This window comes from Engystomops pustulosus, chromosome 7, assembly GCF_040894005.1.
Source record: "Engystomops pustulosus chromosome 7, aEngPut4.maternal, whole genome shotgun sequence".
NCBI classification, from domain to species: Eukaryota; Metazoa; Chordata; class Amphibia; order Anura; family Leptodactylidae; genus Engystomops; species Engystomops pustulosus.
Window position 1 is genome coordinate 146,216,562 of NC_092417.1, and position 23,345 is coordinate 146,239,906.

Below are 23,345 nucleotides of genomic sequence, written 5' to 3' on the forward strand. Positions count from 1 at the left end.
TGCACAACTGGGGATGCTATGTTGTATTGCCAGGGAACTCCAAGCTTAAAAAGGAAAGAAAAAAACTCCCAGTGGCCGTACATTTCTGCAGAGGACCACACTGTGGAAAATTTGCGGATTAATATTTCAATAAGACATTTCAAGACACAGAGGGAAAGGAAAGAATTGAAGTATAAATTAACACCTTGTAAAGTGTTCTAAATTTAAATGCCATCTTCTCTGACTTGGAGGCCACAAGCAGATAAGAGTCAAAGGTCTCTTCTCATGCCTCACGGGTTTTTAGTTTGTTTATGATGTTTTCATCATGTCATAAATAAGATGTTTCTGTATATATCAATATGTTGAATTTAAGAACATGTGAAGTATCTCTATGGTGAGCCTGTTCCATGCACAGTAGGTATCAGCTGCATTATGCAGCTTGCACACACGGCTGACGTCACATATCGAATGCGATATATTACGTGCCACTATCTAATGTGATGCAGTTCTTGAGTGATCTGGTTGGTGCCTCCCATGAAATCATCAAAGTCACCTAACTGAGAGACCCCTTAAATGATAAGTACCCTAGGGAGTCTAGAAACAGTAAAAAAAATGTAAAAACTTACCAACATATATCAACATATAAAAATGGTTATTCATGGACATGAAACCTGTAATGGAAAATAGCTCCCACATGTCTAAATCCCCATTCTTTTTGTAATTTCACAACACATATAAATTTGAATAAAAAGTGATCAAACAGTGATACAGTCCCACAAATGGTAGAGATCAAAACGTCAGTTCATCCCACAAAAAATGACACCTTACACAGGTCTGTATACAAAAATCTGTAAATCTGTATTAATCAAAAAGTTATTGGCGTCAAAATTCGGGCAAAAGAAAGAAATTTCTTTACATACAAAAGATAACATTTTTTTAAATTTAGTATCCTCAGGACTGTACTGACCTGAAGAAACAAGTAGAAGTCTCATTTGGAGCACACAGTGAGAACCCTAAAAACAAGGTCCCCCAAACAATGGCACAAATGTATTTTTGATCAATTTCAGCGCATTTGGATATTTTTCCCAGCATCTCAGTGTACAGTATGAATAAAAAATGCCACCATTAGGAATTACATTCAGTTGGTGGGAAGCAATAAACTGAAATGTAAAATAGAAAAAATCTTTCTTCTACAAAGGTAGCAAAATTATACTGCCAGATAGACTCTTCTCTATGTGTCCGTTTTTTATAAATGTTGTGTTTTTTTGTGAAACATGGCAACATCTCTGAATTAGACACAGATGTAATCATGTATTAGAGTACCCTAAATCTGCTTCCATATTTAGGACATATATTTATTCTGATGGCATTTACATAACTTTTTCTATATAGGGTGAAGACTTTGTTCAACCTCCTGACCAGTGCTGTGGACAGTGTGTCCAAAAGTTTTGTGTTGTTACTATGCCGGATGGAGAAACAAAAAAATTGTCGGTATGTTATCACATCTTTTGTTTGATGGTTATTTGTTATCTCAAGTATAGGTGGTCCCTTATCTTGTACTAGCCTGGGGACTGCCTGTATTACATCATATTCTAGGAAAGTTGGTCTGCAACATGATGACATATTGTGAAGAGGGGCAGAATAGGTTAAACTTATGAAATAAGAATTGTTTGACAATTCTCTATTGCTGCCTTAAGGCTTACTGGGTCCACTAACTACATTAATTGGTCTGACTGTCCTATTTTTAAAGCAGTCAATGCTTGGATATGGCCATGTAGGCAATCAGGCCAAAGGGGTTTTCCAATAAACACTCCCAGCAGGCAGGTGTCTGTAAGCCAGCTGTGAGAGCAAGGTGAGTATAATTTATTTTTTTATACTTAAATCTTTTCCAGCCCACATGAGGGTTTTGCAAAACGAAAAAATTCTTAGTAATATAAACAAGTACTCTTCTACAAGGGTTAACGATCAAGCTCAAAATCATGTGGCTATTGGACACTGGCTACTGCACGGTCCAGTCATAGGTTTGATGTTGCAATTACACATGGTGTTAGAATTGCGCTTTAAAAAATGTCTGGCAGAGATTGTGTCAAAGAAAAAATACCTGGTCCAGAAGCTGGGGCGAATATTTGTCCAAAACCAGGAAGATGCTTCCTAAATTACTATAATGTTACAATTCAGTTGACCAGGCTCAGGGCTTACCAACTTCCATGACATCGCTTTTTACTTCTCCTTAAAAGTGATGGACTGCTGGACTGTGCATTATATCTCACCCTTGTAGACTCTAAGCATCTCATTCAGATCAGACTAGGTTCATGACTGGAAAGTCCTCCAGACTACATCGAGTCATCACACAGACGGTGGCTTTAAGGGAGTAGGATTGAGTCATAGTATCTTTGAATGCCGCAAAGGTATTTGACTTGGATTAGTAATTCCTTTTACAGGTCTTTTCATGGTTAAGATTTAGGGAGGAATTCAAAGCTTGAATTTCTATCTTCTATAGGCCCTCATGGCTGACATACGTGTGAGTGGTGGGATGACTCTTCCTTTTTGAGGGAACCACACAGGAGTTCCCTTTTCTTCCTTGCTGTTTGCCCTGCCTTTAAAAGTGCTATCTGTTAATCTTCCAGACTAAGACTAAGTCTGTTTCTTCTCAATTTTAGGAAGGTCAATCTTACACTTCTCCCAATGATAATTGCACATCTTATGTATGTAATAAAGTGGATGGACAGCTTGTTACACTTACAGCAAAAGAGACCTGCCAATATACGAGCGTAGACGACTGTAAAGATGTAAGTAAATAATGTCCCTGCTCTGATTCAATAAAGGCCACTTATTACGTCTTCATTCTAATCTATATTAATTTTTATATTTAGTTTGAAGAGTATATTACAATGCCTAACCGGTGCTGTGGAGCGTGTGTCCAAAAATTTTGTTATGTTTATGCAAAGGAGGGAGAACCTGAAAAATTGAAAGTGAGTTAACATATATTTTTGTTTCATTGTTGTTTACTTGTTCAACTATCCCATCATATTCTATAAAAGAGTGGTAGAATAGCTGAATAGTATTGAATAAGTAGTTTTTTTGAATTGAAGTTGTTTTTAGTGTATCTTAGACCACAGGATGAAAAATCTCTATATAACTTTTCTCTATAGAACTTTTATATGGAATAATTAAAAACCCATGGTCTCTGCATATATTGGTCCAGCCTAAATCCCACAGGAATCTTAAGTTTTGTTTATTTTTATATGCGGTTCATATGTTCAGTACGTAAGAAAACAATCATAAAAAAGGTAAATAATGGGCAGCTATGCAAAAAGGTTTGTAAATATAGAGTGCTCTCTTATACTGCTCCAGACTGGTAAAAATTGCTACTTCCTACTTATATCTTAAAATTGTTTTCTAAATATGAGACGGACAGACTGCTGTATTCTACAAAGGAGACTCTGGCTTTCATAACTTAGGGAAGTCCCATAGTCCAGCTCTCTAGCTTTCAGTTATGTATTCACTACTATGTGGAAAAGGGAATATATGTTTGATGAGGGAGTCCCTATAAACTGCATCTAAATCAGCAGTACACACTAACTCTTAATGGTCTATTCCTTCTGGTTTTCAGGAAGGGCAATCTTATACTCCCCCTGATGAGAAGTGTACGACTTATAAATGTGAGAATGTGAAAACACAGGTTTCTATACGTGTTGAAAAAGAGGCCTGCAAATATAAGAGCTCAAAGGACTGTAAAGATGTAAGTTAATAATGACCCTGCTCCCTGATAATATTAATGATTCACTTCATATGATAATCTACTTTCACTTTATATTTAGGGTGAAGAGTTTGTTCAACCTCCTGACCAGTGCTGCGGATTGTGCGTCCAAACATCTTGTGCTGTTGTTACACCCAATGGTGAAACCAAAGTCTTGACTGTAAGTTAAAATATCTTTTGTATGTTGTTGAGTTACCCAAGTATCTTATTTTGTTGGATAGAAACTTTCATAGAATATAATATTATTTTATAGTGGGGGGCACTAATTCACACACCACCACCTCTCACATGTGGAGCTTAGCATACCATGCTGTAGGGGCTGCAACACAGATTCAGGAACATTTAGAATTTTCTCAGCCCCCACGTTTGAGCATGTACAGAACCAAGATTAGAAACATTTTGTCCAATTTTTTTATGGACCTAACTTTACATAATGGGGCCCTGCACTTTCCTCAGACTGTTTACCTATTTCGGGGCTAAAACGGCTAGCACAGGTATTTAACAAGTGTGTGCGCTGGGATTGTGGCGCATGCAACCCTTTTGTGGCTTCCATGCCACACAAATCAGGGGGCTTGTCATCAGGCGGTCCAACTGATTCTGACTAAGCGCAGTATTTAACTTTTAAATTGTGTCACAAGCCGTAATATGCACCACTAAAAAGATAGTGAACTCTGTCGGATCTGAGCCGGGAAGCAACACATTCATGATTTTGGGCGCACAATCTTACTGAATCGCCTCACGGTGCATTATAGTTGGACAATGCACTTTCTGTGAACTCCAGTGACTGGGTAAGTAAATCTGCCTCAATGTATTCAGCTGACAAATCAGCCTGATCATTGGCCCATTTTAATAATTATTCATTTTCAAGAATAAACTTAAGGGGCTTAAAAATAAAGAAGACCTTTCACCTCTTTACACACACATACATACAATACCATATAAATACATACAGCATATACAAACACATACATTGGGGCACATTTACTTACCCGGTCCAATCGCGATCCCGTGGCGCATTTTTCCGACGCTGATTCGGGTCTGCCGGGATTCGCTAAGATCCGTGCGCCCGATATCCAGCAGGTGTCTCTGCTGTGCCCAGGTCCGCCGGAGTTCACCTTCTTCTTCCTGGTGCATGTAAGTTCTGATCTTGTGACACAAATTCTTTTTTAAATTTCGGAGTTTGTCCGAATCTGTCCGGTTGTCCGACGGCCACACCCCCCATTTCTGTCGCATGAAAGCCAGCGCCGATGCGACACAATCCGATCGCGTGCGCAAAAATCCTGGGGTAATTCAGCGCAGATTGGAAATATTCAGGAAACTCGATGAAAGTGCGGTGTACACCCAATACACACTTAATACGTCAGATGCAGTGTCCCCCTTTACACTGTGGGACCCATAGCAGCTGCAATGGCTGCTACCACCGTAGTTAATAAGTAACTCCCCACCCACACTCTGGAATCTTACACTGACCATCACTGAGTGATAGGAGCTAAAACAGTAATAAAACTGAGTAAAATTATAAAGTAAACATCACTAGGGGATTAAAATTAAAAGATTAAAAGTTTCTTTCACATGAAAACCCCTTTAAGAGTCTGTTTTTTTGGATTTTAGGAAGGACAATCTTACACTCCCCCCAGTGATAAGTGCACATCTTATGTATGTAATAAGGTGGATGGACAGCTTGTTACACTTACAGCAAAAGAGACCTGCCAATATACGAGCTCAGATGACTGTAAAGAAGTAAGTAAATAATGTCCCTGCTCTGTTATTCTAAAAATGATGTCTAATTACTTCTTCATTATAATCTATATTATCTTTTGTATTTAGTTTGAAGAGTATACTCCATTGCCTGACCGCTGCTGTGGAAGCTGTGTCCAAAAATTTTGTTATGTTCTTACAACGAATGGAGAAACTAAAATCTTGAAAGTAAGTTAACACGTATTTTGTTTCATTCTTGTTTAGTTGCTCAAGTATCCTATCATATTCCATAAAAGCTGTTGTCCAAGGTTCTATCAGACAGGTAGAATAGGTTAAGGGAATGAGTTGTTCTCTAATTGCCGTATATTCTCCAGTCTCTTCTTATATATCTTAGACCACAAGATGAGAAAACAACAATGGAGCATTTATATGGAATAGTAAAAAACTCAGGGTCTCTCTGGACATATTGACCCAGCCTAAATCCCACAGCGATCTTAAAGGAAACCTACCACTACGGATCTACCTATTAACCCTTTAATGACCTGGCCCCTTTTTGTTTTTTCATTTCCATTTTTCACTCCCCACCTTCAAAAATCTATAACTTTTTTATTTTTACACATAAAGAGCTCTCTAACCGCTTGTTTTCTGCATAAAAATTGCACTTTATGGTATTTAATTTTCCATGGCATGTGCTGGGAAGTGGGAAAAAAATTCCAAATGCAGTGAAAATGGTGAAAAAACACATTTGCGTTGTTTTATTGTGGGCTCTGATTTTAGGGCTTTCACTGTACGCCCCAAATGACATGTCTACTTTATTCTTTGGGTTGGTACGATCACGAGGATACCAAATTTGTGTAGGTTTTATAATGTTTTCATACATTTACAAAAATTAAAACCCCTGTACAAAAATTTTTTTTTCATTTTGCCATCATCTGGCACTAATAACTTTTTCATACTTTAGTGTACGGAGCTGTGGGTGGTGTAATTTTGTGCGACTTTTGATGTAGTTTTCAATGCTACCGTTTTAAGAACTGTACGACCTTTTTATCACTTTTTATAGATTTTTTTTTTTCAAATTGGCAAAAAATTTTTCGAATTTGGGCGCTATTTTTTGTTTTATGAGATTAAACGCAGTGAAAAACTGTTAATACCTAATGTGATTATGATTTTTACTGTTTATTTTTATTTATATCAGTTCTAGGGAAAGGGGGGTGAGTTGACTTATTAGATTTTTTTATTATAATTTTTTTTTTACTTTTTTATTTTTATTTTTATTTTTATTTTTTATAGGGTACTTTAACCCTACATTGTCTGATCGATCCTACCAGATACTGCCATACTACAGTATGGCAGTTTATGGGGATTTTCCTTCTAATTCATCGCAATGTGCAAATCGCATTTGGTAATGAAATGGTTAAAACGAGACAGCCTCGGGTCTTCAGAGGAGCTGAAGCTGTCATGGCGGCAGATCACCGCTCCCTGATGAAGTCACCAGGAGCGACAATTGTCACCATCCCTTTGAAGCCGCCGGCAGCTTTGCCGGCGTCGATTTAAGAGAAACACCCGCGATCGGTGCTAGCAATTATCACGGGTGCCCGTGAGCCCCCTCCATGTACCCGCACCCGACGCGCTGTACTGTTACAGCGTACGGCTGTAAGGGGTTAAGGTAAATCTGGTGGTAGGTGCATCTAAACTATATAAGGATAGCCCTTTTTAGTGCTAATCCTTTACTCCCCTCTGTTTTTTCTAATCTTTAATCAGGGTAATATGAAAATTTTCTAAAGAGGCTACTGGTGCGGGGAGTATCGGTAGCTGAGGCTACACAGCGCGGCTACTCCACGTCCCAGTGGCCTTTTTGATCCTCTTACCCAGACATCTACAAGGAGCTGCACACACTCGTTTGTGAAGCATTTGTTCTGCGCAGGACACAGGCCAAGGCTGCGCGTTCTCAGCTCCAAAGCCAAAGCTACTGCGCATGTCGCTGATGTAATTGAACGATACGCTGCCTTACTGTGTCCGATGGCCGGGCTTGACCATCGCAGCTCAGTGGCACCGCGTAGATGTGCCTGAGCGCTGAGCCGGCGTGATGACTTCCCAATTGTGGGATCATGGCAGAAGGAAAGAGAAGAGTGGAGCGGACGGATCGATCATCGCTGGAGTTTACTATGTAGTGGCCCAGCGCAGGGCTTTACTTTCCCCACGCCTGCACACTCGCTGCAGACAACAAGTTTTCACATGGCCTGGTACAGGCATAAACGCTGCGCAGGACCCCGCCAGTTACATCAAAAGGCCGTGCTGATAAATAACCTCCTATATATCTGTCTATCTTACCATATATCTATTAATTTATCTGTAAATCTTCTATCTACTTATCTGCATATATTTTATCTATTATCTATCATATCCATTCAATTCAATTTAAAGAAGCTTTATTGGCAGGACCAAATACTGTACATGTTAACTTTGCTAAAGCATTTACAAAATATGTGACTGTGATGGATAAGGTGGGGTGCAGGATGATGGGGAACAGGATTATGGGGGACATAGGGTTATAGTAGTCCACGGTATCATATATGTATATGCTCATATATGCTCATGGTATCACATATTTTGTGGCTATGGCCATTGTGGTCTCCTTTTCCTCGAGCAGGATGGAGATCTTCTTTCCCTCCTTCATGGAGCTGAAGCCCGGGAGGAGATCTAAGAGTCTCCTGAAGGAAGTGTCCCTCACTGCTCAGCAGTGTAGTGGGAAGTCGACTTCATCCTCGGTGGCCTCCTGGTCTTGGCACTGTTAGTACAGTCTGCTCTCCCTGGGCACATACTGTACATCTGTGCCGCCCAGACTCCAATGCCAGATTGTGTGCACTGATCTGATGGTCTCTGGGGTCCAGTAGTTTCTCCTGGTATGGGGCCAATGTGAAGTCTCTCTGTAGACTCTGGCAGATGCTCAGCTTCTTGAATGACTCTGTGGTGGTCCTCCATTCACTGATATATTCCTCCTGGGCCTTGTTTATCAGCTCCATTATTTTTGTTTTTGTCAACCGCTATTAACTGCAATGTTTGTGTCTGGCTGGGTTTGGACTACTGTTCTGTAGGTGAGCCAGGAATTATAGTACCCTCTCCTGACTGTAATATGTAAAGAGAATCTGCCCACTTGCAGAACTCCAGGTGAAATATTTCAGATGGACTGGAGTCCCACCTTGACCAGTCTGTGTATGTGTATGAGTCCCAGACCTCACTGCCATACAGAAGGATATGATTCTGTCAAAAATGTTGGATACCTGGAGGTTTAAGTCTGTATAATGATCTCATCATCTCCTCTGCAGGCCTTGTCTCTAAGTCCCAGGATGGCTTGCTTGAAGCTTCTCAATTGGTGGATTTCTAGGCCTAGGTACTTGTGTGTACTTCTCACTGTTAGTGGGCAGCAGTTTAGTGTGAAGCCTGGTAACTTTTGCATTTCTCCTCTGGATCACCATAAAATTGTTTTTATTTAGGGTGATGGGTAATTCCCAGGTGGCACTAAATTTCTCCAGGATTTCCAGGTTGATTAAAAGACCTTTCTTAGTAGTGACAATATTGGAAGGTAATCTGCATATAGCAGAAATTTGACCTCAATGTCATGTAGGGTGAGTCCAGCTCATTGATGTAGAGTTTTCAGACTTAGAGCTGAGGATTGAGTAGTCTATTCTTATCCATATGTGGCTGTCTCCTCTCTTCACTGGTGCAGCTCATCTTTGTACCATAATAATATTCCTCCTGAGCTCCGCCCCTACTTGGAGTTCTTATTTTTCAGGGTAAAGACATAGATTTTCCTGTATCCAGGGGGCACCTGGAATTCATCCTCTGTCTTGGCCATGTTTCTAGAAGGTTTTGTATTCTTTAGACTTCTCTTGAAATCTGGGTCTAGCTCTTTACATCCAAAGGCTGAGGTGGTGAGGCTCTGAATGTTCCATCTACTGATAATAAGGGGCATAGATGTTGATTACTGTTTAGAACAATCTGAGTTTGGATTGGTTGGTTCTCTCCAGTCACATGAATCTTTTGCACAAGGTGATAAGCAGGGTCTTTATCTCCCCCATTTCTCTGATTTGCATCTTCCTGTGTGATGCAGGTGGATTTCTTCATAGTTTATGCCTCTGGTGGTCTGAGTTCCATTTAATGTTGGTGACCTCCCTGTAGGATTTCGGTGTGGCATTGTGTGAGGTCCAAGCCATGGCATTGTATGATATTCAGGCTGAGGCTCTCTGTTCTTTGGCCAACATACTGACCTCTTTTTTCAGGTATTTGTTGTCATAGATGTGGTGATTGATGAAGGGGTGTTGTGTCCCTTGTTGATGCCACCCTTTGTGATATTCCCATAGTGTTGGCATATAGCTGTGTGCCTGTCCAGGGGCTGATCACTATAGAATATCAAGTTAGTTTTTCTTTGTTTTAGAGGTGTAGTCAGTAAAGAGGGTTTCTGTATTTTCTTTGGAGTATGTGAACTCCAGGGTGTGTGAACTCCCTGCTGGCTGAGGCTCCAGTTGAGATCCTCCTGCTGTCTGGGCAACTGAAAATATTCTTACAGACTTTTCTATTGTGTTGTTTTGTGTTGCAATTTTTCATTTTTGGAGATTTTTTATGTTCTACGGGTTCGGCTTGCTAGTTGGTTTCTACTGAGCATAGTGTTGTAGTGTCCTCATACTTTTAGCTTATGAAGTCTCTCCCAGTTTCTGGGTTCTGGCCTTTGTGCTGCATTGTTTGGGCTAAGGTTTATCTTTTCTTGTTTTGCTCTTTAAATCTTCAATTTTTCTCCTTTTTCATGGCAACCTTCTGTGTTCTGTTGCTTCTGGATTCCATGGAGTCTCGATTTTCCAGGTTTTGTCTTTAGGTTTGCTTATTACAAGGTATACATTGGTGGAATCTCAGGAGCTGATGTTCAGTGTTGGTTATTATTTGAATGTCTATTTATTATCTCCTATCTATCTATTTATCTATCTATTGTCTTTTTATCTCTCTTTAACTCTATTTACCTCTCAGATCTTCTATTATCAATCTACCCATCATCTGTCTATCTCCTATTGAATTATCCTACAGTCACATATTACACATTGCCTCACCATACTACAGAGTGTTATTACTGTGCAGGGCTAAAGGAGTCTCTTAATGAATGTGACTATTCATAAAATCATTTATTTTGGGGCCCCAGTTTTAGTTTTGCTCAGGACCCCACTAAAAGCGTCCCTGAGGGAATCCCTATAAATTACATATAAATCAGCAGAATGCACTAACTTTTAATGGTCTATTTCTTCTGGTTTTCAGAACGGCCAATCTTATACTCCCCCTGATGAGAAGTGTACGACTTATAAATGTGAGAATGTGAAAACACAGGTTTCTATACTTGTGGAAAAAGAGGCCTGCAAATTTAAGAGCTTAAAGGACTGTAAAGATGTAAGTTAACAGCTACCCTGTTCCATGATAATACTTATGAATCACTTCACATGATAATATATTTTCACTTTATATTTAGGGTGAGGAGTTTGTTCAACCTGCTGACCAGTGCTGCGGACGATGTGTCCAAACATCTTGTGTTGTTGTTACACCCAGTGGTGAAACCAAAATCTTGACCGTAAGTTAAAATATCTTTTGTATGTTAATAAGTATCTTATCTGGTTGGAAACAAATTTTCGTAGAAATATGATAACATTTTATAGAGGGGCACTAATTTCTGGTACTGCTTTTAGGCACAATCAGTGCCTCGAAGAACCCGTTCTCCCTGGATTCTCCCAGAGTGAGCACCCATATGGGTTTATCCACCAGTCATTAAGGGGTTAAAGAAGTTTTAAGAACCATCAAGCGGATCCACCCCGCAGGAACAGGAAGTTTAAAGAGAACCTTTCACCACCTCACACATATTGAGAAAAACAAACAGTTCAGTAGGGCCTACTACACAGATTTTGGGACACTTTGAATGTTATCTCTGTCCAGTGGCATTACATGCCAGGTTAATTCTGTCATTACAAGGCCTGCTAAAACACAGGGACAGGGGGAGGTATAAAGCAGATTCTGTATATAGGGTAGAAGGGATGTATAAAGGGCAAAAGGGAGCCCTAGAGTGGGTAGGGGTGGTATAAATGTGACCCTATATAAGGGGTAAGGGGCATGTGTAAAGTGGAAGAAGGAGCCCAAGTGGGGCAATAAATGGGACCCCATAGGGGAGTTTTGGGGGGATGTGTCAGGTTCCCCTTTCATACATGACCGTAGGTATTCTAATGGTTTACATAGGCAGCTAAGTGACCTCAAAGAAATCACACCAAAACTGGAGCATGGTAAAAAGATCTTCCTCAGCAGGATGTTGTACTGACAAAAGAGGAAGTAGTTCTGTCCTTTATTGCGACACATAACATTATATACAAAATACTTTGGGGAGGGTGACTTCAAAGTTAGCAGAGTGACTATATAGATTATTGCTTGTCTGATTATCATATGAACGTAGCACTGCTGTATAATTTCCCCATGGTCTATATATGCCTGTGATAGTTTTGATCATGCTCAGTGGATCTGTAACGTTGATAGCAGAACTTCTCTGTAATTTCCAGGAAGTGTGCTGCCAGTATAAGGCACATACAGGGGGTCAATCCGCAGACAGGCACCATCTTAGTTCAAGCATTTAGCAAGCATGCAAAATAAAAGCATTTTTATTAATCAAACAGTAATAATCCTACAGTAGTACTTCACAGATGTATAAAGGGTAAGAAGGAGCCCTGGAGAGGTAAGTATAAATGGGACTCTGTGACCTGGTTGGGGTGATGTATAAAGGGGAAGAGGGAGTCTTGGAGATGGGAAGTGCCCCTTGCTTAAGAGTGGGGTAGGGTTGTGATGGCCCTGCATAAAGGGGGGCAGGTATCACTTTATGAAGGGGGATGTGAGGCATGTGAAGGAAACTGTGACATTTCGGACCCCTGAAAGGTCACTCAATTATCCTTTTTAGACACTCTCAGAACCCACGGGTTCTGAGTGGCCCTGGAAGTGATTTCAAGTTGTCCACACAACTTCCGGATATGGCACAACACCAGTTCTCCTTTAATATATGTTGGTCAGTAATGGGATTATATAGGGCGAGGAACCAACTTGGTAGCAGGTATATAACCGATACTAGACACAATAGACAAAACAGTATATACATTAGAGATATATACAGTCAAACAGAGTAAAAATACAAGGGTAGGACTACAAGTATCAGCAGTTCAGTAAGTTAGTTACCTTAGGTGTGGGCCTTTTGGACCTAATAGTCCACACCTTAAGATCTTTCCTCTGCACTTGATGGTAAATGGTTTACCAGACTAAAGACTGATTATATCAGGTGCAGACACGTCTCTGCCCACCCCCAAAATGGGTCATGGGTTCCTCCTACCTGGTTTTAAGTTCAGAACCTTGGACAAGTCATAGCTTTTCAAGGGGAAGTCGTATGGTCAGGATTCTGGCATCATTCGATCTGGGTGAATCCCGGGATCACATTCATACCAAACCGGATCCATTTGCTATTTGCTTGTGATATTTATATTTCTGGACCCAAGGGTGCTAGAACCTAATTAGACATATCGATAGGATACCATGGTGATACAGGCTCCAAAAATGTATGTGGCTGAGATGGACAATAACTCCATAACTGTCCCTAATCAACGTATTGGTCTAAAAGTTTTATGACTCACTGGAGCTCATTTACTTACCCGGTCCAGTCACAATCCTGTGGCGCGTTGTCCGACGAGGATTAGGGTCTGCCGCCATTCACTAAGATTGTGCGCCCGATATCCTGCAGGTGTCACTGCTGCGCCGAGGTCTGTCGGAGTTCACCTTCCTCTTCCCGGTGCATGTGAGTGCTTAATCTTGCGACACAAATTGCTTTTTAAATTCCACGGTTTTTCTGAATCTGTCAGGTTGTCCGACGGCCACGCCCCCCTATTTCTGTTGCGTGAAAGTCGGCGCTGATATGCCACAATCTGATCGCGAGCGCCAAAATCTCGGGGCAATCCGGCACAAACCGGAAATATTCAGGAAACCCGGCGAAAGTGCGGCTCTCAGACCCTTAGTAAATGAGCCCCATTGTCTCCTGTTTGAAAATGGGGGGAAAATCAGCTCAAGCATTTTTGAGATGCTGTGGCTGCTAATGGTGTTTATATCTACCCTCTGCAGAGCCAGAGTTCCTCTGCTAGCTCCATTCTAGCTAGCAACATTAGACCAATTGGGATGAGGCTGGAGGGAAGTGGGGGATTTGAGTAGTATAAGGCCCCCTCCCCCTGGCCATATTTATCACACGGCACTATATAAAGAAAGTGCTTTATTGTATTGTATTTATTGTAGAAAGAAAGGGCACTGTGTGAAGGGGTAGAATGTAACGTGAAAAGTACAGAAGGTCACTGCATAGGGCCATTGTATGTGTATATGGGGTTGCTTTATGTTCAGTATGGAAGTGAGGTACAGTATAGCAACTAGATGGTCTGTAATGCTGTATAAGGGGGTGATCAGTATAGAAGGGAGTATGGTTTATTAGAGGAGAGGTGCTTTATGTAAATTTATGGGGGATGCTGTAAATAAATGAACGATAGAGGCACTGTAAATAATTGGGGATCTTTACATATGTTGCAATATTATTGGCAATGAGCAAAAGGTTTTTAATTTGGAAACAGTAATCCGTCAGTATCAGCTTTTTAAAAATACACTGGTAGTGGCAGTTTTTTCTTTTTTTTGGGGGGGGGCAAAGCTGAAACTTGCTATGGGGCCCCAGGATTTCTAAGTAAGCTCCTGTCTCTGTCTTTGCCAGTTGCAGAGATATCAGTCCCAGTATCTGACCATTTTAATTCTAGCAAGATGAGGGGAAAAAAGCTGGAAATGGCTGCTCGTTGGCTCAGATCACTGATTAGCAGATGTAGTGCGCATTGCTCCCTTTATCAGGTCATAAATGGCTTTATGAGTACAAGAATAGACATAAAATATAAAAATAAAATAAATATATATAGAGATCTATAAATATATGATTATAGTAAATAAATTCATATCTAGGAAACAAAAGTGGGTCAATTCATAAGCGTATAAAGTACAATTAGGACATACAAAAAATAAAAGAACATATGTATATGCAGTGGTCTGTGTACATATATATGTATATATAGGCTGAAACAGTTAAGTTCACTAAAAACGGTGGATGAAACCTGGATAAAAGATAAATAGCATAGATAAATAAAAACAAAAAGCAACCTGCGTTCAAAAGTTCAAAAGCATCTTGGAATAACTGGTAAATTGTTCTATCAATCTGGGTGACAAATCTATGATAAACAGAGAGCCTAATAAGTGATCGGGGTGTCAGAGTAAGTCATTGCATAGTCAGGAGAATTGTAGTACCCTGTCATGAGAAAACACGTCTCAATGTAAAAGATAATGGGGCAGATTTATCAAGTGTCTGAACGTCAGAATATTTCCAGTTGCCCATGGCAACCAATCACAGCTCAGCTTTCATTTTACCAGTGCTCATGAATATTTTAAAGGGGAGCTGTCACTGGTTGCCATGGGCAACAGGAATTATTCTGACTTTCAGACACTTGATAAATCTGCCCCAATGATTCTAAGGGTAAAACAATATGGGGCAGATTTACTTACCCGGTCCATTCGCGATCGAGCGGCGCATTCTCTGCAGTGGATTCGGGTCCGGCCAGGATTCACTAAGGTAGTTCCTCCGACGTCCACCAGGTGGCACTGCTGCGCTGAAGTTCCCCGAGGTCCGCTGGAATGCACTGAAGTTCACCGGCCTATTCCTAGTGAAGGTAAGCGCGTGTCCCGCGACACTTTTTTGTAAATGTGGCAGTTTTTCCGAATCCGTCCGGTTTTCGTTCAGCCCCGCCCCCCAATATCCGTCGCCATGCCAGCGCCGATGCGCCACAATCCGATCGCGTGTGCCAAAATCCCAGGGCAATTCAGGGAAAATCGGCGCAAATCGGAAATATTCAGGTAACACGTGGGGAAAACGCGATTCGGGCCCTTAGTTAATGACCCCCTAAATATGGGGAGAGGGAGAGAGATCTGGCCCAGGAACAATTGTAAGGCAAGTTTATGACTGGAGAGCATATATGATTGCCTAGTAAAGAGGACTTCACATAATAACATTAACTATAATGAGTAATAACATAAATATACATTTAGTGTATCAACATGATCTGTGTATGGTGGTACAATGGGGATAGAATCTTATGCTATATCTTATATGCTATCAAAAAGAAGCGGGCAAACGTAAGGATATGAGGGGGCAAGAAGGGATTTTCACTAGAAAGGAGACAAAACTATATGTTGAAAATTGGTAACCCTACTGCTCCCTACTTCAGTGATAACTATTGAGCCGAGCGTTGTACTTTGCAATCTCCATGAGAAAATACATTCATAAACTTCATTCATAAAGCAAACTCTTTTGATAGGGGCCATTTTTATGTGGTGGAAAGGCCCGATGAATAATAGTAAATCACAGTTGAATACACCAAGTCTTAACAGTCTACTTCTTCTGATTTTCAGGAAGGACGATCTTATACTCCCCCCAGTGATAAGTGCACTTCTTATATATGTGAGGTGGTTGATGGACAACTTATTACACTTGTAGAAAAAGAGACCTGCCAATACAACAGCTCCCTGGACTGTAAAGATGTAAGTATATAGTGACCTTCCGCTGTAATAATACTTATGGCACTGATTTACTTCTAATTCTAATCTATATTAACTTTTATATTCAGGGTGAAGAGTATGTCCAATCGCCTGTCCGCTGCTGTGGAGAGTGTGTCCAGAAATCTTGTGTTGTTGTTTCACCAAGTGGCGAAACTAAATTGGTGAAGGTATGTTATCACATCTTTGTGATTATTGATTATAGTTGCTTTAAGGATTTTATCATATTATATGAAAATTGTTGCAGCGTCCCATAATGGTATTAGATGTGAAGTCCAGCGGTATAACTAGGAGGGGCTGACTATATATATATATATATATATATATATATATATATATATATATATTTATACAATCACACACATAGAAGGTGCTATGAGGTTATACCAACACACACATATACATTTATATTCTCAAAAACACTAATTCACTTATATTTACACATTTATGCTCTCATATATACATTTACACACATTCAGTAAGTACATATATCCAGTATAAACACATCAGATACACACACATCATATACACACATAACAAATATACATATATAATATACACATCATATATACACACACATCATACACACACCATATACATATGCACAAAGTATACTGTTCCCAAATACATTGTAAACACACCAAATTCTCACATATAGCATATATACATCACATACCTACAATATAAACAAACCATATAGAAACATACAGTATATACACTTACATACAATATAAACACACCATATATCCATCAATATACACACATAGTTTACAAGCAGTGAAATAATAGCAAATTCTTGTGCAGTGCGTTCCTGCCCCATATCTCCATTTTTTGAAAAAACAGCAAACTTATGTTCACTGGTTTTTATGCAAAACTACGCCTGGTCGGACCTCATGTAGTTTTGCTCACCAGCCGCGCCACCCGCCAGATACATCAAAAGCCTACGATAAATCTCTCTCATACAATGTATACATATCGTAGCCACACATATGAAGTATATATACAGCATCTACACACATTTGAAGTACATGTACAGCAAATACACACACATACAGTGGAAACACACCAAGTACACACATAAAACACATAAAATTGTGCGTTGATTGTGGGTGATTTTTTCTGTCGTATACATATTGCTGCACATTCTTTAGTTTGTCAAGTCAGGTGTCCAGACCTCCTGACACTGCGGGTGTGATAGCAGCTTCTTATAATGCTATATGCCTTCACATGCAATATGAATAGCAGCCCAGCCAACCAGAACAGAGAATCTCAGGCTGAAGCCTTTCCTCAGCATTACTGCTGTATAGATTAGATGTATGCATACTAACATGCTTTACAGCACTATGCTTAGCAATTTATGATGCTCCCATAGAAATTAATGAAGCAAAAACTCTCTAAAACTGTTTTAGGCTGCATTCACATGGGAGGCATGCTCCCTCTCCATAGAGGTGCGGTACGGTGCTGTACCACTGCCAGGTCACCAAATGGGGATGTATATCCGGACGCAAATTTGCGGTCATGTAAATGGGGCCTTATACTGTTCCAAATACATTGCAGTGGCTGGTGATGATACAGTATATCTGTTGCACTGTCTTGTCTGAATTGATGTGGAAATTTGCCTGGGTCTGACAGACTTATACACTCTGACAATCTCCATGGACTGATTATCTTTCCACGGTCAGCGATGTGCACCATTACTTTATTCACAAAGAAGACTCTACAACCTCTGCTTTCATAATTAAAGGCAATGGTATTGGAGATCTCTGTTGTTGGTTCCCTAGCATTTCATTTTTGTATCCCCTATCCTTTGTATCATTGTTTTGTAGAAATCCCAGTGAATAACATTCTAGACAGCAGTACATATTACCGTAATTGCTTACAGCCTTTTTCTACTGGTTTTCAGGAAGGAACATCTCTTACCTTTCCCAGTGACAAGTGTACAGCATATAGATGTGAGAAGGTGGATGGACAGCTGATTACACTTGTAGAAAAAGAGACCTGCCAACATAAGAGCTCAAATGACTGTGAAAATGTATGTAAATGATCACCCTTATTGTGACTCAATATCCCGGCAGTAAGTTTGAGGCTACCGAGACAATCCTTCTATGTATGTCTGTATAGAACTAGTACACACAACAAGATATTGTCTTATTGGACAATGTCAGCTCAGCTAAAAAGGCATATATTAAGAATCAAGAAGAAGTTGATGGTAAGATGAAATTCTTATAGACACACACAAACCCACTTGTGATAATGTGACATTTTGCCAGAATTCCATAGGAGACGCCTGATATCTGAGGTGGCAGGCAAATAGGTTTCATAGGTAGATGAAGTGAGGGGATACACTTTGGAGCTTGGAACTTTTTGTGCAAACTTTAGCCGCCATATAACTAAACTATGAGTCGTGGGACATGACATCCCTGCTCTGCCATTCTTATATTAAAGTACTTATGCTAATCTATAGTCATTTTATATTTAGGGCCAAGAGCTTGTTCAACTACCTGACCAGTGCTGCGGACAGTGCGTCCAAACATCTTGTGCTGTCTTGTCTCCAGAAGGAGAAACTAAAATATTGAAAGTAAGTTAAAATATCTCATGCCTGATTGTTGTTGAGTGTTGAGTTGCTCACGTATCTTGTCATATTCTACAAAAGTTGGCATCCAACAAGTAATGTTTTATGAGAATTGACAAACGATGTGAAAAATAACCAATGCTTACCTCATTGTCTTTGCTCCATTATGAACCCACTACTTACTGGATATTACCCCACTGATCTTATTTCCTGGACATTTTTAGAGAAACTGGCCCACATTTACTAAAAACAGTGCAGGGGGGTTTTCTAATAAACACTGGCTGGTTATATCTGCAAACCTACTGGGATGGGTGACATTGGAACAAGAAGCCGGAGAAGTGCATGTATATATACTAGGATAATTTTTTATTTATTTCAATTTATTATTTATTTCAACCAATAAAATATTTGTGCCAGTGGTATATACTCCTTTGTAAACAGAGACTATGCTGCGGTCAACAAAAAAAAACAATACAGAAGTCATAAAGTAAGTTATGAGGAAAATAGTAGTTCCCCCCCTAACTAATTTCTTAGTGTAAGGCTACAGCCACCACATGTGGCCTTTGTCCTGCTTACATTATTCTAAACATGAAAATGAGTCTTGCCGGCAAAATCAGCTGTCTATGGCAATATCTGGTCATAGTCCTGAAGCCCCTCTTGACAAGTACTGATTGACTGACTGAAAATTAAGCACATTGGGGCACATTTACTTACCCGGTCCAGTCGCAATCCCGCAGCGCGTTGTCTGACGTTGATTCGGAGCTTGCCGGGATTCACTAAGGTCATGTGCCCGATGTCCACCAGGTGTCGCTGCTGCGCTGAAGTCCGCCGGAGTTCACCTTCTTCGTCCCGGTGTATGTGAGTGCTATTCTTGCGACACAAATTTTTTTAAAAATTCTGCGGGTTTTCAGAATACGCCCCCCGATTTCTGTCGTGTGAAAGCCAGCGCCGATCCGCCACAATCCGATCGCGTGCGCCAAAATCCTGGGGTAATTTGCAAATCGTAAATATTCGGGACACCCGACAAAAATGCGCAATTCGGACCCTTAGTAAATGAGCCCCATTGTTGCTTGTTTTGGACAATTATGTGTTTGTAGAGCCACTGGCAGTGACAGCTGTTTTGTGGGTGTGCACACCCACTCCAGCACAGTTCTCATTGAATTTATGTAGCTGTATGCTTTGAACATCATAGAGGAGAAACAGAAAATGTCTAAAAGTTAAAATGCAACTGTATCTATTCCTCTGAACTGAATACCTGGACTTCGATATATATTATATGTATTGTAATACAGTATATTGCCATTTGTGTAATAACTCTGGATGATTTATTTGAAATGAGTTTGAATTAATTCATAGAAACTTTTATTGTTATCCTTTTTTTTAATTGCAAAACCCTGTGAATGAGAATACATTGCTGTCAAATTACAGTGGCCTTAACAGTCCATGAGTGTAATTTTTTCTTATTTTTGCAACTTTCATATATTTGAGCTTGAATTTGTGACTTTTTCACTCTAAAGTTAGCCGCACAAGAAATTTTCAGTGTTGCTACAGAAATACAGTATCTTTAAAATCCAGATGTGGGCAAATGAAAAAGTTGCAATTTTGGTGAAAATCATGGTTAAAAAAAATCACAAATAAACTCCAGTCCTGAACAGGCTAAGGAAAAACATTTGAGGGTTTGCAGAAGAGTTTGTGACTTATCTGTGACTTTATAATAAAAAGTTACAAAAACCCTGCCTGATATATCAACCTCTAAGATAAATTAAGCCAAGTTCAAAACCCAGAAAAAACAAAAAAAGACACACACAGATATCATGTCTAAATGTAAATGACCCACTTCGTCTTCTGGTTTCAGGAAGGACAATCTATCACTTTCGAAAATGATAGGTGTACATCTCATGTTTGTGATACCGTGGATGGAAAGATTGTTACACTCGTGTTAAAAGAAAACTGTAAATATAAGAGCATAAGTGATTGTCAAAATGTAAGTAAAAAATGACTCTGCTCTGTGATAATACATATGGTGACAAATTGGTAAACAAAGAAATCCCTAGTATTGCTACTATCGTTTTTCCATCTATCCCCTCAGGGTCCACCATTTACATCAGCTCTTCCATCCTTCCTTTACTGTTGTATTATTCTTATGCACCCTATACTTAATCCAACCACCCTTTTCCATCTTGTTCCACCTCATTCTCACCCATTCACAGAAACTCTGCAAACCTCATAATATTCAGTTCATCTTCATCCTTTTTCTTACTCTCCTTCTCCCCCTATAGCTCCTTTCAAATATGCCCCCTGGAATGCCCGCTCTCTTTGCACGAAACTTGAATTCATTCACGACCTGTTTCTTTGATTTGCTGCCCATCACTGAAATGTGGATGTAACAGGATGACACTGTCTCCCCTGCTGCTGTGCCTTATGATGGTTCGCAATTCTTCCTAATGCTACAAGTTCCTCGACCACTTTGCTTCTTGGCTTCCACACTTTCTATCCTGTGATATTTCAATGCTCATTATGTGAGACTTTAACATCACTACTGAGACCCTCATTTCCCTTTATGCCTCTCAGCTTTTATCACTAACTACTTATTTAGGACTCTTAGAACTGTCTGATTTTCCTACTCACCAGGAAGGAAACCTCTCTGACTTGGCCTTTGCCTGACTCTCTTCAGCCTCTGACTTTTCTGATACTATCTTTCCACTTTAGGACCAAAACCTTCTATCTTTTATTGTCAATAGTTTTTCTCCTTTACAGAATATGCCTACCAATCGCACATACTGGAATCCATATGACATCAATACTAACTGCCTCACAGAAACTTTGTGGTCATTTCTGTCTCCCATTTTCTTCCTCTTCTGTCGTAACCTGACAACTAACCATTTTAATCATGTTCTTAAAAGTGCCCCAGAGGAGGTTGCCCATACTCCCTTGGCAACCTTGGCATATGCCCAAAACATGTTTCCATCAGCAGTGCTCCAGGAGTGCTTAATGTTTGTGGAGAAAATAGTGCATCAACAGACTTTCTTCACTTTAAATTTATGTTCACCACCTGTCACTATGCCATTCACCTTGCTAAAGAGGTCTATGTTACCAATCTAATATCCTCTCTCACTAATAATCCTAAAAGACTCTTTGATAGGCTTCACAGGCCACGTACATTCCCAAACTGCATAAAAACTTCAACTTTCTTTTAAGTAACCTATCCCATCTATAATCCGGCAAACACCAAATACAAGGCTTCCCTGTAGTCCTATTGACCTTTGACTTTATATATAAGATTAGGACTGATAAACTGGTTCAAGCAGCATTTTTATTTATTAATTATTTTCATAACTTAATGGCTGGACCATTATACAAGATCTTCTAACTCATGTGTCACCCCTTTCATTCTCATAGACTCTTACATGCAGGGCCCTCACTCCTATTGTTTCATATAACTATGTTTTTACTTTGTTATATCTTATTTTATTTATGTCCCCCAAAAATTTGTACAGTGAAACGTAATATGATGGTGATATATAAATAGATTGTAATTATTGTAAACTATTTTTAACTTTTTTATTTAGGGTGAAGAGTTTGAACAAATACCTGACCAATGCTGTGGACAGTGCGTCCAGAAAGCTTGTGTAGTCACTCCGCCTAATGAAGGGCTTACCTTACTGAAAGTATGTAATAAAATATTTTGTTTTATTATTATTTAGTTGCGCAAGTTTTTTATCATAAAAAGTTGTTGTCGAACAAAATTATGCAAAAAATGTAAATGAGCATTACTTGCCCGATGGATTTTCCTTCAATGCTGTTCACTTGCTGGTCAAACTTTGGAGACATAGTCAGTGCCTGGAATTTCTCATTTACACCAAAAAGGCTTTACCATTACACTGAGTATAATACATGGATGATGAAATATAGCGTATTCTGTATGTATTTGTATAAATATATTTCTATAAATCAGAAAATGGCAATACCCCAAGGTTCAACCTTTTACCATTGATCATTCATGGATAATCAAAGTACAAGTGATGGAAAGTTATGGATAATTACTAATCTAGAAATGAACCCCCCCTACTATCATTCATTGTGATGTTGTGGTCATAGCCCCTTCTAATGATCACATAGCTAAAAGAATTATGTTGTTATTGGTAACCGTGGGTTAGTCATGCTTAGGCCTCATCCTGTCAGTCTTACTTAGCCATTAATTTCATACCTAACTTTCTATTAACTTTAGGCCCATATGTCATGACATCATGTCACTGCCTGCTTATGTTCCTTAGTAGCTAAAATTAACCACAGATATCATTTTTTGATATGATAAGCCTGTAACTGTTATACAGAATTCAGAAGAAAACAAAAAATCTTAATAGGTGTATTTTTTCTGGGTTTTAGGAAGGACAATCCTATATTTCCCCTCGTGATAACTGTACAACTTATTTATGTGAGTTTTTGGATGGAAAGTTTGTTACACTTGTAAAACAAGAGGCCTGCCAATATAACAGCTCGAAGGACTGTAAGAGGGTAAGTAAATATTGCTGCTGCTCTGCGATAAAACATATAGGGGCTCATTTACTTACCCGGTCCAGTCGCGATCCTGTGGCGCATTGTCCGGCATGGATTCGGGTCTGCCAGGATTCACTAACATCGTGCGCCTGATATCCT

At 39.7% G+C, this 23,345-nt stretch overlaps 1 protein-coding gene across 1 annotated transcript in view; it reads left to right on the plus strand.

Moving 5' to 3' along the window:
- Positions 1-23,345, plus strand: part of LOC140070235 (uncharacterized) — a 178,631-nt gene that overhangs the window by 141,208 nt on the left and 14,078 nt on the right. Inside the window, exons 44-59 of the mRNA XM_072116590.1 lie at positions 1,372-1,470; positions 2,640-2,768; positions 2,853-2,951; positions 3,593-3,721; positions 3,801-3,899; positions 5,351-5,479; positions 5,567-5,665; positions 10,739-10,867; positions 10,947-11,045; positions 15,974-16,102; positions 16,189-16,287; positions 18,021-18,149; positions 18,597-18,695; positions 20,545-20,673; positions 22,259-22,357; positions 23,076-23,204. Coding sequence (XP_071972691.1) covers positions 1,372-1,470; positions 2,640-2,768; positions 2,853-2,951; positions 3,593-3,721; positions 3,801-3,899; positions 5,351-5,479; positions 5,567-5,665; positions 10,739-10,867; positions 10,947-11,045; positions 15,974-16,102; positions 16,189-16,287; positions 18,021-18,149; positions 18,597-18,695; positions 20,545-20,673; positions 22,259-22,357; positions 23,076-23,204 — 1,824 coding nt within the window. The remainder of the gene's footprint in view (positions 1-1,371; positions 1,471-2,639; positions 2,769-2,852; positions 2,952-3,592; positions 3,722-3,800; positions 3,900-5,350; positions 5,480-5,566; positions 5,666-10,738; positions 10,868-10,946; positions 11,046-15,973; positions 16,103-16,188; positions 16,288-18,020; positions 18,150-18,596; positions 18,696-20,544; positions 20,674-22,258; positions 22,358-23,075; positions 23,205-23,345) is intronic.